This window comes from Pantherophis guttatus, chromosome 2 (assembly GCF_059756535.1).
Source record: "Pantherophis guttatus breed Tessera chromosome 2, ASM5975653v1, whole genome shotgun sequence".
Lineage (NCBI taxonomy): Eukaryota > Metazoa > Chordata > Lepidosauria > Squamata > Colubridae > Pantherophis > Pantherophis guttatus.
The window spans coordinates 248,096,154-248,112,526 of NC_142064.1; the positions used below are offsets into that span (position 1 = coordinate 248,096,154).

A 16,373-nucleotide genomic window follows, 5' to 3' on the forward strand; every position below is an offset into this window, starting at 1 on the left:
AGATCTGACCTACTTCCTGGGGGCTGCTGATCAGTTATTTTCACTGCTGATCAGCTGATTCCGGTGCAGTTGAAGGAGGAACTAAATTGCCTCCAAGCAGGCTCACAGAGCTCTCCGTTTGCAGTTTTAAAAAAATCCACTTGCTGCTCATCAGCTCAAGCATCTTCAGACAGCTGCCCAGATGGGGTTTGGTGGTAATTTACAGTACTCTCAGATTGCTTTAAAAAAAAGAAAAAACCTGCCACTACAGTAATTAGCTTAAGAGTCTCCAGCCAGGCTCCCAGAGCGAGATGGGGGAGGAATTTACAGAACTCTTGGCTTGGAACAGTAACAGAGATGGAAGAGACCTTGAGGTCCTGTAGTCTAACCCACTGCTCTCAGGCCAGACTCTCCATACAGTCCATGTAGCATTTCTACAAGCAGTTTCAAAGCAAATGCAAACAAACTTTATCTTTGCAAAGAACTGTACTTACAAACACGATACTGTAGTTTGCACACTACAGTACAGTGCTTAAAAAGAAGCAGAGCAGTTCCCAAAATGCTTACCAACAAGCAGTACAGTACTATAGAGTAACAAAAAAGAATATTTTAAAATACTTAACAGAATTCCTGAATGCGAAATAACATCATAACTATATAGTATGATGGACTTTCAGGGTCGGTGCAACATGTAACATGTTCACATGGGTACAATAGGACTGAGTGGTTGTTAATATGATTTATTGGGTTAGGGATTTTCTGTCTTCACATTGAGTTGTATTGTGTTGGGGGGGTGCATGGAGGGAGCTCAGCCAATCTCACTGTACATTGTGCACTGACAATAAAGATTTGAATTTAGAAGCAATTCTAGCACTCTAGATCTCAAGCCCAGGAGCAGCAGATCCTCCATGCAGCACCAGAAAAACAAAAACTTGGTGCTGCCCTGGCTGCAAAAACCACCGGATCTTGTTTGGCCATGAAGAGTAAGGTGGGTTTAAACTCCATATGCAGCTTTGGTCACTTAGATATCTCTACGCTGTTGGTGTCGATATTCAAAGAAACATGCAGTTCTTTGGCTGCCCCCCCAAAAGTTGGTGCCTCTGTCTGAACGAATGTATTTAAAGGGCCTCGGATAGCAATAAAATATCTGAGGGCATTTATGAAGCTAGAAGCGTCCATAATAACTTCAATGAGGAGAGCTCTAATGGTCATACAGGTGAATAAGGCTGCCCACCTCTTAACTGTTTGCCTGACACCCTCTAGTGTGACGCGTGGTCACAGACCAGGAGCCAAAGACATCAAGGCCAATGTTAGTGAAAGGAGGATTTGTACTGAGTCTGTCAGCTGGAAGATCAGCCATCTTTTGTGTTTGTAACCTACCATGGAGCTTGCGACAAGAAATACACCTGAAGATTGCCTACTCACACATCTTTTAGCTCCAACTGTCCACAAACCAGCAATTCTTATAACTCCGTGATGGCAAACCTATGGCACTTCTCCAAATTCTAAAGAAAATGGGAGTCTGGCTTCCCAGCATGCACTTGATTTGAGAGTGCAGGCTGATGGTTAAATGGGTAGGATCAGCTTCAAACAATATACTTGGGGCATGTTTTTCTCTCTGGCCACTAGATGGGGCTAGAGCATTGGTGGGTTGTCCCCAGTTCAGACCGGTTCTATAGAACTGGTAATAAAACCGGAGGGAGGCTCCGCCCACCAACCCCGACATCATCAGAATGCTTCTGTGTGGCCCCGTTGCGAACCGGTAGTAAAGGTAAGTAGAATCCACCCCTGGGCTAGAGGGCAACAACAGTATATAAAGAGAGTATGTTAGGGCATGTTTGTCCCTCCGGCCACTAGATGGGGCTAGAGAGTCACCACAGTCTATAAAGTTATATGTAAGAAGAAATCAAACCCACATTATCCCAAATAAAATATTAAGCATAAGAAAAAAAGCCCTTAGAAATATTATCCATAAAGAAAAGCCTCAGAAAAGCCAAAAGACCACGGCACTAATAAAAACCGCCTGAAGCCCAATCCATATTCCAGCCAGATGCCTAAAGAAAACGTTGTAACAAGAAGCTAGCTGCTAAGGGATGCAGGCACTTAAGGAGATGAGCTTATTGAAAGAGCAATCCAATTATCTAGATGGCTCCATGCATAAGCAAAGCAAATGCTGCCTGCAGAAGTCCACTCATGACAGGATATTTCAAAACCCCTTACAGCAATTTTGACAGCTAACAAAAGCAGAGTGATAGGATTAGAGCAAGCAGTCCCTCACCCTAAAATCTAACACAGGACAGAGCCATCAGCCACAATAAGAATTACCTAACTCCCTTTCAGAACACAAAGCCCATATTGCATAAATCCCAAACTTCAAAGTTACAGAACCATATAAGAACCCTTCCACTCACCCAGCTTGTTGGTCAGCTGCCCCAGAACTGCATGCTGTGTACATCCAGATACAATCATTTGCATATTGGGAGTGGAGACCTCCAGATCCCATGTTTCCCTACCACCCTATTCAATGATGCTAACAGGCAGAGGGGAAAGCAGAACTCCAGACGAGGAATAAATTCAGGTAGCAAGAAAGAGAAATGGAGCTAAAATAGGGTAAGTTGACTGGCATTTCATTTGATGTGGACTAAATTGTCATTATTGTTAAATACAATGAATATTCTAGGTGGAATCATCAATTTACCATCTCAGAAAAGTCCTTCTATGGGGATGAGTGTTGTTGAATGGTTGTTGAGGGATTAATGGCTTGTTCTTGTATTCCCCTGAATACAAGAAAAAGCATTGAAAAGGATGTTCACTAACTAGATTATTATTTCCCTGTCCTTCAGGAAATCGGCTGATGTACATATTGTAGGTAGTGCTCGACTGAGCCCAAAATTTTTGTTGCTAAGTCTCCCTCACAAGGAAGGGTAGGAAGAAGTTGACTTATCTATATGGAAGAGCTGAAATAGTGGTCAACATTTCAACTCACACAAGACGATTTGTATTCTCCCTTTCCTTTGGAAAATCAAGCTGAGGTACATTGTACTGTCACCTTTCCTTTTATCTCTTTTGTTGTTGTTGTTGACTTATTCCTTCCTTCCTCAGCAACAGATTTAAATGAGATTCTTGTTAGGAATTTTTCCCCCTAATACCAGTACTTTAAATACAATGCTATTTACTACAGTAGAACATTGGCAAAAGCTTCCCAAACAAGGAGCCCCTTCCTGGCCCCACATGGGAAATGCACCATTTCTCCTCTCTTTGCAGGAGCACCTTCCGTGCACAGAAAATCCACCAGGGGGGGCACTTCAGCTTTTGGCCCCTGTTACAATTTAGGAAGGAAGTGACATCTTTCAGTTTTTGCCTTTCTAGGATACTGACTCTCACTCTCTTACTTTAACCCTTTGAGCTTTGCAGGAGGTTAAAAAGGCAGCCAGAAAGTCTGGAGGATCCAGAAGTGGAAAAGGTAGGTAGAGGTGTGTGTGCGTGTGTGTGCGTGTTGCCTAGTCCTCATCTAGGTTCAGTTTTTTGAGTTTTGGGAGTGGGAGACTCCCCGACCACCCTTTTCAATGATTCTAACAGGCAGAGGGGAAAGCGGAGCTCCAGAGGAGGAATATATTCTGGTCCCAGATCAGACAGGGGGAGGGGGGGACTGGATAGTCTTTTCTGCCCCATTTCTTCGGAACAGCTCCTGCATAGGGGGAGGTGGGTGAGCTTGCATGGCAAAGACTGAGCAGGAAATCAGAAAGGATTAGCAAGGAACAGATGCAAAAGATTATGCCTGCATTCCCATTATGGGCTGGATGACACTGTTGGAAGAAATATCCTTCTGGGTTCTGCTCCAAATGGGAAAAAAGACACTGGAAACATGGAGACTGCTTGGAAAGATGGTTTAAGGGTGGACAGGATCACATGGCTTGCGTTCCTGAACAGAAAAAGGGCAGATACAGTGAGTCCCTGGGTTTTTATGCTCTCCCTGGCTTTGAACTTCCTGGGGCCCCGAAAGAGTATCCTGATTGGTTGTCAGAGGTACACAACTTTCCTTGCACTAATTTAGAATTGTGTTATAGGACAGAGAAAGAACAGCAAGCCTTCCTTTAGCAAGTGGGAGAACTGGAAAAGGCCCTTCCGGTGCCGAGTCTGGAATCCACGGGGAGTTCTGGGCAAGAACTGGGCAGAAGATGCTGGAAGAAGGAACCATCGTTTCACAAGTTCACGCCTGGAACTTCAGGAGCTTCCAATATCAGGAGGATGAAGGTCCCCGAGGTCTTTGCAGCCAACTCCACTACTTTTGTAGTCAATGGTTGAGACCAGAAAAGCACACGAAAGCGCAGATGCTGGACCTGGTGGTTCTGGAGCAGTTCCTGGCCCTTCTGCCCCTGCAGATGGAGAGCTGGGTGCGGGAGTGTGGAGCAGAGACCAGCTCTCAGGCGGTGGCCCTGGTGGAAGGGTTCCTCCTGAGCCAGGCGGAGGAGAAGAAGGAGCAGGTTGAGTTGCAGGTGAGAGGACTTCCTCCCGCGACTCCAGAAAAAATTGAATATAATAAACAAGAAGTTCACATTTTTTGTATCCTTTTCATAGTTTTATTAAGCTTATCAAAATATAAAATACAAAAAAATGAAAATAGTAGGAAATGGTGGGTGGGAAGGGAAGGGAAAGAAGTGTAGGGGAAAGGGGGGAAAAAAAGAAAACCATTGACTTTTTTTTAAGAAAAAAAGTTTTTATTTTATGATCAAACAAATGTACAATATAGTCAATCATTCAATATATCAAAATACATCTTATCATTTAATGTAACACTTTTGCTTATCTGTTAATACATTTATCTATCTCTAAACCCAACCTTCAACCCCCCTCCCCACCCCCGACTTCCCAGAGCAAAAACAGGGTATAAGATTTATGAAACATACGCCAAAATATGCTAACTTACTGCAAGATTTATAACTCCCTAGACCCCTTAACTCCCCTTTTACAAATTATTCATCAACCTCCATTTTATAAGCTCAAAATAACATATAGTCCATTAACCCTTAGGGTTTTAAAAACATTAACAAGCACTAATAAATCATTCAAACCCTAAAAATCTCTTAATACATCTGTAAAGTATTCTTAATTCATTTACTTAATCATTTTACTCTTCCTCCTACTTTTATTCTCAAGATTCAAATATTTTAAAATCTTAATACAACAATAATTAGACCTTAAAAAAAACTAATCTTCCATTCTTTCTTTCTTTCTATATTTTTCTTAATTCATTTAGTTAATCATTAATACATCAATAATTGAACCAGAAAAAGTTAATCTTCCATTCTTCCTTTCTTTCTGTATTTTTTCCAGTCTTTCTTCCTCCCTCCTACTTTTATTTTGAAGAGGTTTTGAATTTTGATTTGAGCTTGATGTATCTTTAAAGCTCGTTCCTTTCTTAGAACTGTTTCCTCTGATTTAGAGCCCCCATATCGACTCTTCTTGCTTATATAATCAATCAGTTCATTCCTTCGTCTGTAGAACCAGAAATTCTCTCGATAAGATTTATCAGTTTGCAAAGAAGAGTCTAGTTGTTGCTTTTCGATTAATTGTGATTAATTGTGTGAAAGCCTCTGCCAAATCTTCTTTGTCCTCCAAAATCTCATTAGACTGGCCAATTTCTGCTTCTCTCTGCTCCAGATTATATTTTTGAAAAGTTCTGTCAATTAATTCCAAAAGAGCAGGAATAAGAAAGTTTGAAAGTTCTTGAGAGCCAGCCAGTTCCACCTTCTCTGTTTTGGTCATAATGTCTCCTGCATTGTCATTGTGCTTTCCTTCAAAAGCATCTTTAATTGCTTTTATATCCTCCACCAGTTCTTTAAATTTCCCTTCCATAATTGCTGTTTGGTTATTCATAGCTGCAGTTTGGTTATTCATGGCTTCCTTTATAAATTCTGTAAGTTCTCTAAAAGAATCCTCCTGGCTCTGTGAATCAATCGGGAATTGTATTTTCTGTGTCATTTCTGACACCACTGGAGAGCCTCCACCACTTTTAGGAACTCCTAACTTAACTTGCTTGGGAGCCATCTTATTTTTTCAATTTTTTTCTTTTCACAGCCATAAAGTCTCTTGAACAGCTTTCACAAATTTATTTGTAATTTATCAAGCAAAATAGTTTTTTCTCCACCCAGCTCTCAAATCCCAGCAGTTTTAATCCAGTCTCTGAGGGCAAATCTGTTAACAAGCACTTTCATTTCTAACTTTCACTTTTACGCCCGCAACAAAGACGCCATTTCCACCTCCAGCTCAGAAAAATCAAGTAGAAACAATGTATCCTCGGAGTTAAGCATGATACTTGCAAAGGCTTGTTCTCCTGCTTCCGTTCTGTCTGCTTTTGAATTCAATTAATCTTCTTTTTGACAGCAGGGTTGGTTGCGATGTCTGGCTCTGTTTAAAACAGAGTTGTCCCGGATCCGGAGCTTCAGTGGGCTGACTGGGGAGCTCTCACCCTCCAAGCCCCTAGAGTTGTTCCAGGGGCTTACGGGGAGCTCTACCCTCACCCACCGGCTCTCCTCTCCTTCTTCTCCCGAAGGAGAAGTTTTCAAGCCGTCTGACAGCTGATTAGCGCTGTCAGAATGGCTCCAATGGAGTCGCGGGGCTGGCGGTCCGAAAAGACCGTCCACGACACTGGCGGTGCCAACCGGAAGTCCAATATTCTCTCTTCTGTTGAGTTAATCCAATCACTAATTGCTGAAAGGGCAGCTGCCTCATAATACAATCTTAAATTGGGCATTTTGAGACCTCCTCTCTCACGTATATCTTGCATTATTTTTTGCTTTATTCTCGGTCTCTTTCCTGCCCAAACAAAGTTACTGATATCCTTCTGCCATTCCTTCAAATTTGCATCTTTTTTAAGTATTGGTATCATTTGAACAAGAAATAAAAACTTTGGTAAAACATTCATTTTTACTGCTGCTATTGTTCCCAACAAAGACAGTTGTAATTTTTTCCAGTTTTCCATCTCTTTCTGTATTTTTTGCCACAACGATTCGTAATTATACTTGTATAATTTTACATTTATAGTCACAATATAAACCCCTAAATATTTAACCTTCTTTACTATTTCAAATCCTGTTACTCTTTTTGATTTATAGTCATATTTTTAGTCATTATCTTTGTTTTCCCTGCACTTATTTTAAATCCAGATACTTGTCCATATTGATTAATTATATCCATTAAATTATATCCATTTCCTTTCTCTTTCTTCCCTTAATAATCCAGAAGGAAGTATATAATACACATTCAGAGTTAAAGTTTGGTACTTGCAATCATGATCACTCCTGCCTTTGCTCTGCCTGCTTTTGTATCCAGTATTTTGAAAGATTGTTGCAGGGGTGGTCGAGGAGTCTTGTTCTGCTTAAAGCAGATGTCTTCTTACCAGCCTTTCCTGGCATTCATACTATGTGGAGATGCTTCACTAATCTTTGTGTAGTTCCCTTATCCATTCTAGAAGAAAGATTTTGCACAGGGATTTCTTTCTTCCTTCCCAGCCTAATTGATCGACACTGAGTGATTTGCATTGGTGTTCACTGGAAAAGAAATCACTTCATGATGTGTGATGACCATTAATTCTTTTCTCCTACTTCAAGCCCTTCGCAATGGAGATCAGAGATCCTGAGAGAAAGAGGCATCCATCAAATCTCCCTGAAGAACTGTTTTTCAGGGGAATCCCTCAGGGAGATCCATTTCAGGACACCTCAGGAGGTAATATAAGGTCCTTCCACTCCTTTGATCAATCTTAACTTTCTCATCTTCTCGGTGTCCTCTCCTCTATAGCATTCCTACTCCCATTTTACTCATGATGCTTTTTGAAATTCTGTCTCCCTCACAGGGAAGAATAGAAGGAAGTTGACTCTTCGTTTTGGGGGAGCAGAAACCAGGATTGAACCTCCAACTCGGGTAAGAGAAGAACATTCATTTACTAGACTTTTATTTTCCATTTCCCTCAGGAAATCAGAGGATGTGGACCAGGGGTGGGTTCTACTTACCTTTAGTACCAGTTCTCAGCAGAGCCGCACGTGCGTGCTTGCTTCACTCGCGCACGTGTGTGCTCTTCTGCGCATGTGCAGATTACGTCGGGGTCAGTGGGCGAGGCCTCCGGCTGGCTTTACTACCAGTTCTATAGAACCAGTGCGAACCGGGGGCAAACAACCACTGATGTGGACAACATAGGTCCGTGATGGCGAACTTATGGCACGGGTGCCACAGGTGGCACGCGGCGCCATATTGGTGGGCATGCAAGTGTTGCCCTAGCTCAGCTCCAGCGCGCATGCCCCCACCGGCCAACTGATTTTCAGGCCTTCTGGTCCCACCGGAAATCGGGAAACTGGCTGTTTCGGGCCTCCAGAAGGCCTCCGGGGGGATGGGGAAGGTTGTTTTTGCCCTCCCCAGGCTCTTAGAAAGCCTCGGGAGCCTGGGGAGGTGGAAAAATGGGCCTACCAGGCCCACCGTACCATTGCAAGCCAAAAGCAGGGGGAAGTGTGCAGGGGTCACGTGCGCATGCGCAGGAGGGCGGGGTGCATTGAATTATGGATGTGGGCACCTGCACCCGCAACCCCCCGCCGGCTCCCCATGCTTTTGGCACACGATGGCAAAAAGGTTAGCCATCACTGGCATAGGTAGTAGTCGTAAGTGTGAAAAATGGGCATGCTGGCAAAAGGGCTCTGGCAGGCCGGAGGTGGGAGGTCGTAGATCTCAGCAGATTCGCCCTGCTCCAGGCAGGAGCAGCCAATCTGGGTGGCCGAGAGCAGTGCTGCCAGGAGGACAAAGAGCTCCCGTGAAGCCAGCAACAGCACAGGCAGTCGGTCATGCCAGTTGCTGCAAGGTAGTGGCGAGTTCGTCAAAAGGGAAAAGCAGGACTCAGTTTACAGCAGCTGCCTGAAATGTGTTTGCAGCGACTGCTGGACAGGAAGTGGGCAACCCCATGGCTCTGACCTCCACCTGCTGCCAGTGCTGCCCTGGGATGTTTTGGAAGGAAAATTAAAACAAAAAATCCTGCAGGGATTTGATCCCATGCTGGGATGTGATCTGAATAAGACCGGCTTGTCCTACTGTTGAAACGCCCCCAGGCTCTTTCCCGAAGGGAGGGTGGCTCTTCTCTGCCTTTCGCCATCATGCGCAGTGCAAGGGGCAGTGCAGAAGTCCACTTTTTGTTTTTGATGCGCTCACCACTCACAGCAACTGGGACCACTGAGGGGTGGGGGGATGCACTGGCAGCAGGCAGAGGCCTGCTTCTCCCCCCCCCCATTCTTTTCTCCTCTGCTTCAGCCCAGCCCTCCACCCAGCAGCTAAGGATGAGGTGCTCACCCACCTCTCCATGAGGCCTCTCAGGAAACACGGCATACAAATCAAAAGAAAGCGCTGCGAGTCCAGGTGTCCTTTCCGTTTGTTCCCCTCTCCTCTCTCTCTTGCCCCCCCCAGCAACAACTAGAGGTGTGGGGGTAAGTGGGGAAGGCATGTGATCTGGCCTACAGCTGCGGGCAAACAAGGACAGGCAGAGTGGCAGAGGGTTCACATGGCCCATCTGGTAGGCCAGATTGCGTACCTCCCCCACCCCACCTGCGCCTCTGCCAGTGCAAAGCAAGTGGTACTTTTTTTCCCTTTCAGGAGAGTCTTGTGTCCTTTGAGGAGGTGGCTGTTGATTTCCCGGAGGAGGAGTGGTCTCAGCTGGATCCTCACCAAAGAGCTCTGCATTGGGAAGTCATGCTGGAGAATTATAAGAACGTGGTCTCTCTTGGTAAGGGTTTCCTACTCTCCAGTCAGAGAGTTCAGGAAGACATTTTGTAGTTAGTTAGAGGCCATTAGTTAGTTCTTCTGAAAACATCTCGAAATAGATATCCCCTCTTCAGAGGGAGAAGGAAAAGTTCTGTTTTTCTACTGCTCCTAGGAAGGAGATGGGTCTATGGCATTCTGCTTAGATATATCCAGTCCAATTTATTTTTGTGTTTCTTTTTAAACTTTTTAGTGACAAAGTAATTCCTTAGTTTGAGGTAATGCCAAACTCCATCACACATATTTCAACTATTTTGGCCCAGATGCTTCTATATCATTCAAGTTTTTTGACTTAATGTCTTTTTCAAGGTTTTATGTCTCATCAATAGAGATATTTTCATTTCTATACCATGCTATTATAAGGATACAAATATGCAGTATATATTAGAATTTGGCACAATATCTGAAGGCAATTAATATGACTTCTGACGGAGTGATCTTTTTCCCTAACCTTTCTCTCACTTTCATTTCTCTTTCCCTTTGAAGGTGAGAATGACAATAAAGACTCTGGAGAACCAATCGAAGTCTTTAGACAAGGAGAAGTAATGAAGAAACCTGCAATTCAAATAGAATTCCAAAGGCAGGAGAGAAACCTGTCAAATAACTGGAATAAGGAAAGCTCATCTTCAATTGTTGGTCAGATGCAGGAGTTTATTGATCAACGAGGAAAACTAAAGAAGAAATATACTGGGAAAGGTGTAAGACTCTACGAAGACACATTAGATGTAAATGGACCCTGTCCATCACAAGCCAAAGAACCAGCCAATATATGCAAAGACGAAGGAAAAAATTACAGTTGGATATCCACACTTTCTCAAGAAAATGGATCTCTTGAGTCACAGAAAAGTTTCCACATGGGAGAGAACTCAAACATATGTAATGAACATGGAAACAAGATTCTTAATAAAAGGACATGCATAAGAGAGAAGCCATATAAATGCATGGAGTGTGGAAAGGGCTTTAGCCAAAAGAGTATCCTTATTACCCATCAAAGTATCCACACAGGGGAAAAGCCATATAAATGCATGGAGTGTGGAAAGGGCTTCAGAATAAGCAGTAATCTTACATCCCATCAAAGGATCCACAGAGGGGAAAAGCCATATAAATGCATGGAGTGTGGAAAGGACTTCACCCAACGTGATCATCTTACTGCCCATGGAAGGATCCACACAGGGGAGAAGCCATTTAAATGCATGGAGTGTGGAAAGGGCTTTAGCCAAAAGGGTAACCTTATTACCCATCAAAGGATCCACACAGGAGAGAAGCCTTTTAAATGCATGGAGTGTGGAAAGGACTTCAGTACAAGCGGTTACCTTACATGCCATCAAAGGATCCATACAGGGGAGAAGCCCTATAAATGCATGGACTGTGGAAAGGGCTTCAGAACAAGCAATGAACTTGCATCCCATCAAAGGATCCACACAGGGGAGAAGCCCTATAAATGCATGGAATGTGGAAAGGGCTTCAGTACAAGCAGTTACCTTACATGCCATCAAAGGATCCACACAGGGGAGAAGTCATATAAATGTATGGAGTGTGGAAAGGACTTCAAAAGAAGCGATGAACTTACATCCCATCAAAGGATCCATACAGGGGAGAAGCCCTATAAATGCATGGAGTGTGGAAAGGGCTTTAGAACAAGCAGTTACCTTATATGCCATCGAAGGATCCACACAGGGGAGAAGCCCTATAAATGCATGGAGTGTGGAAAGGACTTCAAAAGAAGCAATGAACTTGCATCCCATCAAAGGATCCACACAGGGGAGAAGCCCTATAAATGCATGGAGTGTGGAAAGGACTTCAAAAGAAGCAATGAACTTGCATACCATCAAAGGATCCACACAGGGGAGAAGCCATATAAATGCATGGAGTGTGGAAAGGGCTTCAGTAGAAGCAGTTACCTTACATACCATCAAAGGATCCATACAGGGGAGAAGCCATATAAATGCATGGAGTGTGGAAAGAGCTTCAGCAAAAGCAGTAAACTTACACGCCATCAAAGGATCCATACAAGCGAGAAGCCACATAAATGCATGGAATGTGGAAAGGGCTTCAGCAAGCCCCATAGTCTTATTTACCATAGTATGATTCATAGACTGGAGAATCCCCAAAACAAATATACATTTGAGTAAGAATCTATGCTAATTATTGATTTAATGGGTTCTATGTATGGGTTTCCGATTTACAGAGTGAACTCTGAAAAGGGGTTTTTCTGTGATTCACCCTCCTGACAGCCGTAGAGAGATGAATTTAGTAATGAAAATAAAAACAGTGAGCATGTGTCATTATAATTATTATTTATACTTCTTTGAATGTAGCTGTATAGAAAGTATATAGGAATGTTAAACTGGTGGCTCATGGGCCAGTTGTGTCACATGCACATACCCCAGCTCCACGAATGGGGAAACCGTCGCAATGCGTCACGTGATGGCAACGTCACGCGGGGAGTTTGAAGCCCGTGGTGTATAGGTTCATTTTATTTTATTGTTTAGAAATGAGCTTCCTGTTCCCCAACTGCCATCATTCCCCCAGTTAGTCATAACTCTCAGAGGGATGCGAAGACATCTAACAGATGCTGTTTCTCTAAGCCCAAAAGGAAAATATCAAAAAAATAATCAAATTGCACCCATGGTGTAGAACTGGGATCCCCAAAAGTAATTAAATTTGCATCCTCGGTGTAGAACTGAGACCTGAGTCAGCTGGTATTTATGGAGAAACATTGAACATTATTCAGTCAAAGGCCTCATGATATGAGGAAATTGTCACATGGAGGTCAATGTAGATGGGAAGAGCTGAAAGGATGAACAATTCCTCTCTCACAAAAGGAGCCAGAAGCGCCCAAGTGCTTGTGTAAATTTCTTTTCAAGCATTATGGCCATATTTTGCTCTTCTGTAGTGTGGTGAGGGCTAGGAAGTCCACCTTTGATTTAAATAAGATTAATTAAATATCAATGGTGTGGTTTTGTTCTAGTCATGTATTATACTCATCTATTAAACTCTTAGTTGCTTTAAAAATGTATTAACACAGGATTTTTGGAAGGATTTGGAGGGGGCATATTTCAGGATTTGAGAGGCTCATGTTGGTTTGAAGCTCAATTGTCAGTAATAGTTCTGGATCAAGCTGAACAATAAAGAGACCGAAAAGAGCAGAGAGGTTAACTCAGTTTTTTAAACCCCTTTTTTTCTTTCCATGTACACCCTTTCTTTCACTAATTGTAGCTAAATCTCTTTTTTTCCCCTTGCATTGTCACCTCCATATGCAGAGGAATCTCTTCAAAACATTGGAATCTTCAGGTCTTGTGGTTGGAATGTTTTTCTCTGTTTATTTTGTAGATCATGAATGAATCCCAGTATCATTGCTCAGGCTGGTCCAGGTTCTTTCTTGCCCCCCAAAGGCATTTTTGGGTCATAGAGGTAAGCCAGAAGGGATAAGACTTGTCACAAGCAGAACGATCATGTAGAAAGAAAAAGAATTATGCGTAGCATGGGTGAATAAAGGAGATGCGTGGGAAGACAAGATAGAAAGTGGATAAGAGAAACAAGGAGATTACAGATAGTTCATGGGAGGACTGTAATTAAATGATCATCAAATAAATTTATATCAGGGTTTCCTGCAGAAATTAAATCCAGAAAGCACACACAGACTGATTCAGCAGGATTGATTTAAATAAGAAACTTCTTTATATACAAGAATATATATACAATACCAACAGCAGAGAACAATTTCTTTCAACGTAATAGAAGTTACAGGCAGAGCACAAGGCAGGAGAGAACAGTTACTTTCATTTCAGCAGAGCAGACAAGCATGCACAGACTGCTTAGTTTCAGATTCAGTTCTCTGCACAGATGCAGAAGCTGCAGACTAAGACACGCCCTGGCTCCAGTCTGTCTCAGCTCCGAATTGGCTGACTTAGTTGCTATGCCTATTCATTGGCTCACCTTGTTACCATGTCTCTGAATCATGCATACATCACTATCAAAGATGAATTTTTCCTAGAATCATAAGGCCTGTTCTGTCCTCATTCAACATTACTCTGTGTGCAGCTTGACATGCACCCACCTCTCCTCCAATAAAACAGACCGTCTGCATAGATCTGGATGCTTTATTAAAGGAACAGGTTGGGTGAAACTGGAAAAATAGAAATACAGGTATTCCTCAAGGTACGAACCTAATGGATCAAAAAATGTGTCAAATGAATCACATTCAATTTTACAAATTTTTACAATCAAATTCATTAATTGAATCAAATGGCTTGTTAAATGAATGAAGATCTGACCTACTTCCTGGGGGCTGCTGATCAGTTATTTTCACTGCTGATCAGCTGATTCCGGTGCAGTTGAAGGAGGAACTAAATTGCCTCCAAGCTGGCTCACAGAGCTCTCCGTTTGCAGTTTTAAAAAAATCCACTTGCTGCTCATCAGCTCAAGCATCTTCAGACAGCTGCCCAGATGGGGTTTGGTGGTAATTTACAGTACTCTCAGATTGCAGTTACTTTAAACAAAAAAAACAACAACCTCCCACTACAGTAATTAGCTTAAGAGTCTCCAGCCAGGCTCCCAGAGTGAGATGGGGGAGGAATTTACAGAACTCTTGGCTTGGAACAGTAACAGAGATGGAAGAGACCTTGAGGTCCTGTAGTCTAACCCACTGCTCTCAGGCCAGACTCTCCATACAGTCCATGTATGAAGAAAAGTCAGGATTCATAGAAAAGGATCAAAAACTCATATAAATAGCTTGCAAATTTGAAAACCAGGAGTTTAGAGAAGAGATACAGCACACCACATTATAGAATGCTTTGTGTAGATGCTGGCTAGCATTTCTACAAGCAGTTTCAAAGCAAATGCAAACAAACTTTATCTTTGCAAAGAACTGTACTTACAAACACGATACTGTAGTTTGCACACTACAGTACAGTGCTTAAAAAGAAGCAGAGCAGTTCCCAAAATGCTTACAAACAAGCAGTACAGTACTATAGAGTAACAAAAAAGAATATTTTAAAATACTTAACAGAATTCCTGAATGCGAAATAACATCATAACTATATAGTATGATGGACTTTCAGGGTCGGTGCAACATGTAACATGTTCACATGGGTACAATAGGACTGAGTGGTTGTTAATATGATTTATTGGGTTAGGGATTTTCTGTCTTCACATTGAGTTGTATTGTGTTGGGGGGGTGCATTGAGGGAGCTCAGCCAATCTCACTGTACATTGTGCACTGACAATAAAGATTTGAATTTAGAAGCAATTCTAGCACTCTAGATCTCAAGCCCAGGAGCAGCAGATCCTCCATGCAGCACCAGAAAAACAAAACCTTGGTGCTGCCCTGGCTGCAAAATCCACCGGATCTTGGTTGGCCATGAAGGGTAAGGTGGGTTTAAACTCCATATGCAGCTTTGGTCACTTAGATATCTCTACGCTGTTGGTGTCGATATTCAAAGAAACATGCAGTTCTTTGGCTGCCCCCCCAAAAGTTGGTGCCTCTGTCTGAACGAATGTATTTAAAGGGCCTCGGATAGCAATAAAATATCTGAGGGCATTTATGAAGGTAGAAGCGTCCATAATAACTTCAATGAGGAGAGCTCTAATGGTCATACAGGTGAATAAGGCTGCCCACCTCTTACTGTTTGCCTGACACCCTCTAGTGTGACGCGTGGTCACAGACCAGGAGCCAAAGACATCAAGGCCAACGTTAGTGAAAGGAGGATTTGTACTGAGTCTGTCGGCTGGTAGATCAGCCATCTTTTGTGTTTGTAACCCACCATGGAGCTTGCGACAAGAAATACACCTGAAGATTGCCTACTCACACATCTTTTAGCTCCAACTGTCCACAAACCAGCAATTCTTATAACTCCGTGATGGCAAACCTATGGCACTTCTCCAAATTCTAAAGAAAATGGGAGTCTGGCTTCCCAGCATGCACTTGATTTGAGAGTGCAGGCTGATGGTTAAATGGGTAGGATCAGCTTCAAACAATATACTTGGGGCATGTTTGTCTCTCTGGCCACTAGATGGGGCTAGAGCATTGGTGGGTTGTCCCCAGTTCAGACCGGTTCTATAGAACTGGTAATAAAACTGGAGGGAGGCTCCGCCCACCAACCCCGACATCATCAGAATGCTTCTGTGTGGCCCCGTTGCGAACCGGTAGTAAAGGTAAGTAGAATCCACCCCTGGGCTAGAGGGCAACAACAGTATATAAAGAGAGTATGTTAGGGCATGTTTGTCCCTCCGGCCACTAGATGGGGCTAGAGAGTCACCACAGTCTATAAAGTTATATGTAAGAAGAAATCAAACCCACATTATCCCAAATAAAATATTAACCATAAGAAAAAAAGCCCTTAGAAATATTATCCATAAAGAAAAGCCTCAGAAAAGCCAAAAGACCAAGGCGCTAATAAAAACCGCCTGAAGCCCAATCCATATTCCAGCCAGATGCCTAAAGAAAACATTGTAACAAGAAGCTAGCTGCTAAGGGATGCAGGCACTTAAGGAGATAAGGAGCTTATTGAAAGAGCAATCCAACTATCTAGATGGCTCCATTCATAAGCAAAGCAAATGCTGCCTGCAGAAGTCCACTCATGACAGGATATTTCAAAACC

At 42.9% G+C, this 16,373-nt stretch overlaps 1 protein-coding gene across 1 annotated transcript in view; it reads left to right on the plus strand.

Moving 5' to 3' along the window:
- The window catches only part of LOC117673942 (uncharacterized), an 85,774-nt gene that overhangs the window by 28,205 nt on the left and 41,196 nt on the right, over positions 1-16,373 (plus strand). Inside the window, 2 exon segments of the mRNA XM_087885173.1 lie at positions 4,306-4,325; positions 10,826-11,784. Coding sequence (XP_087741299.1) covers positions 4,306-4,325; positions 10,826-11,784 — 979 coding nt within the window.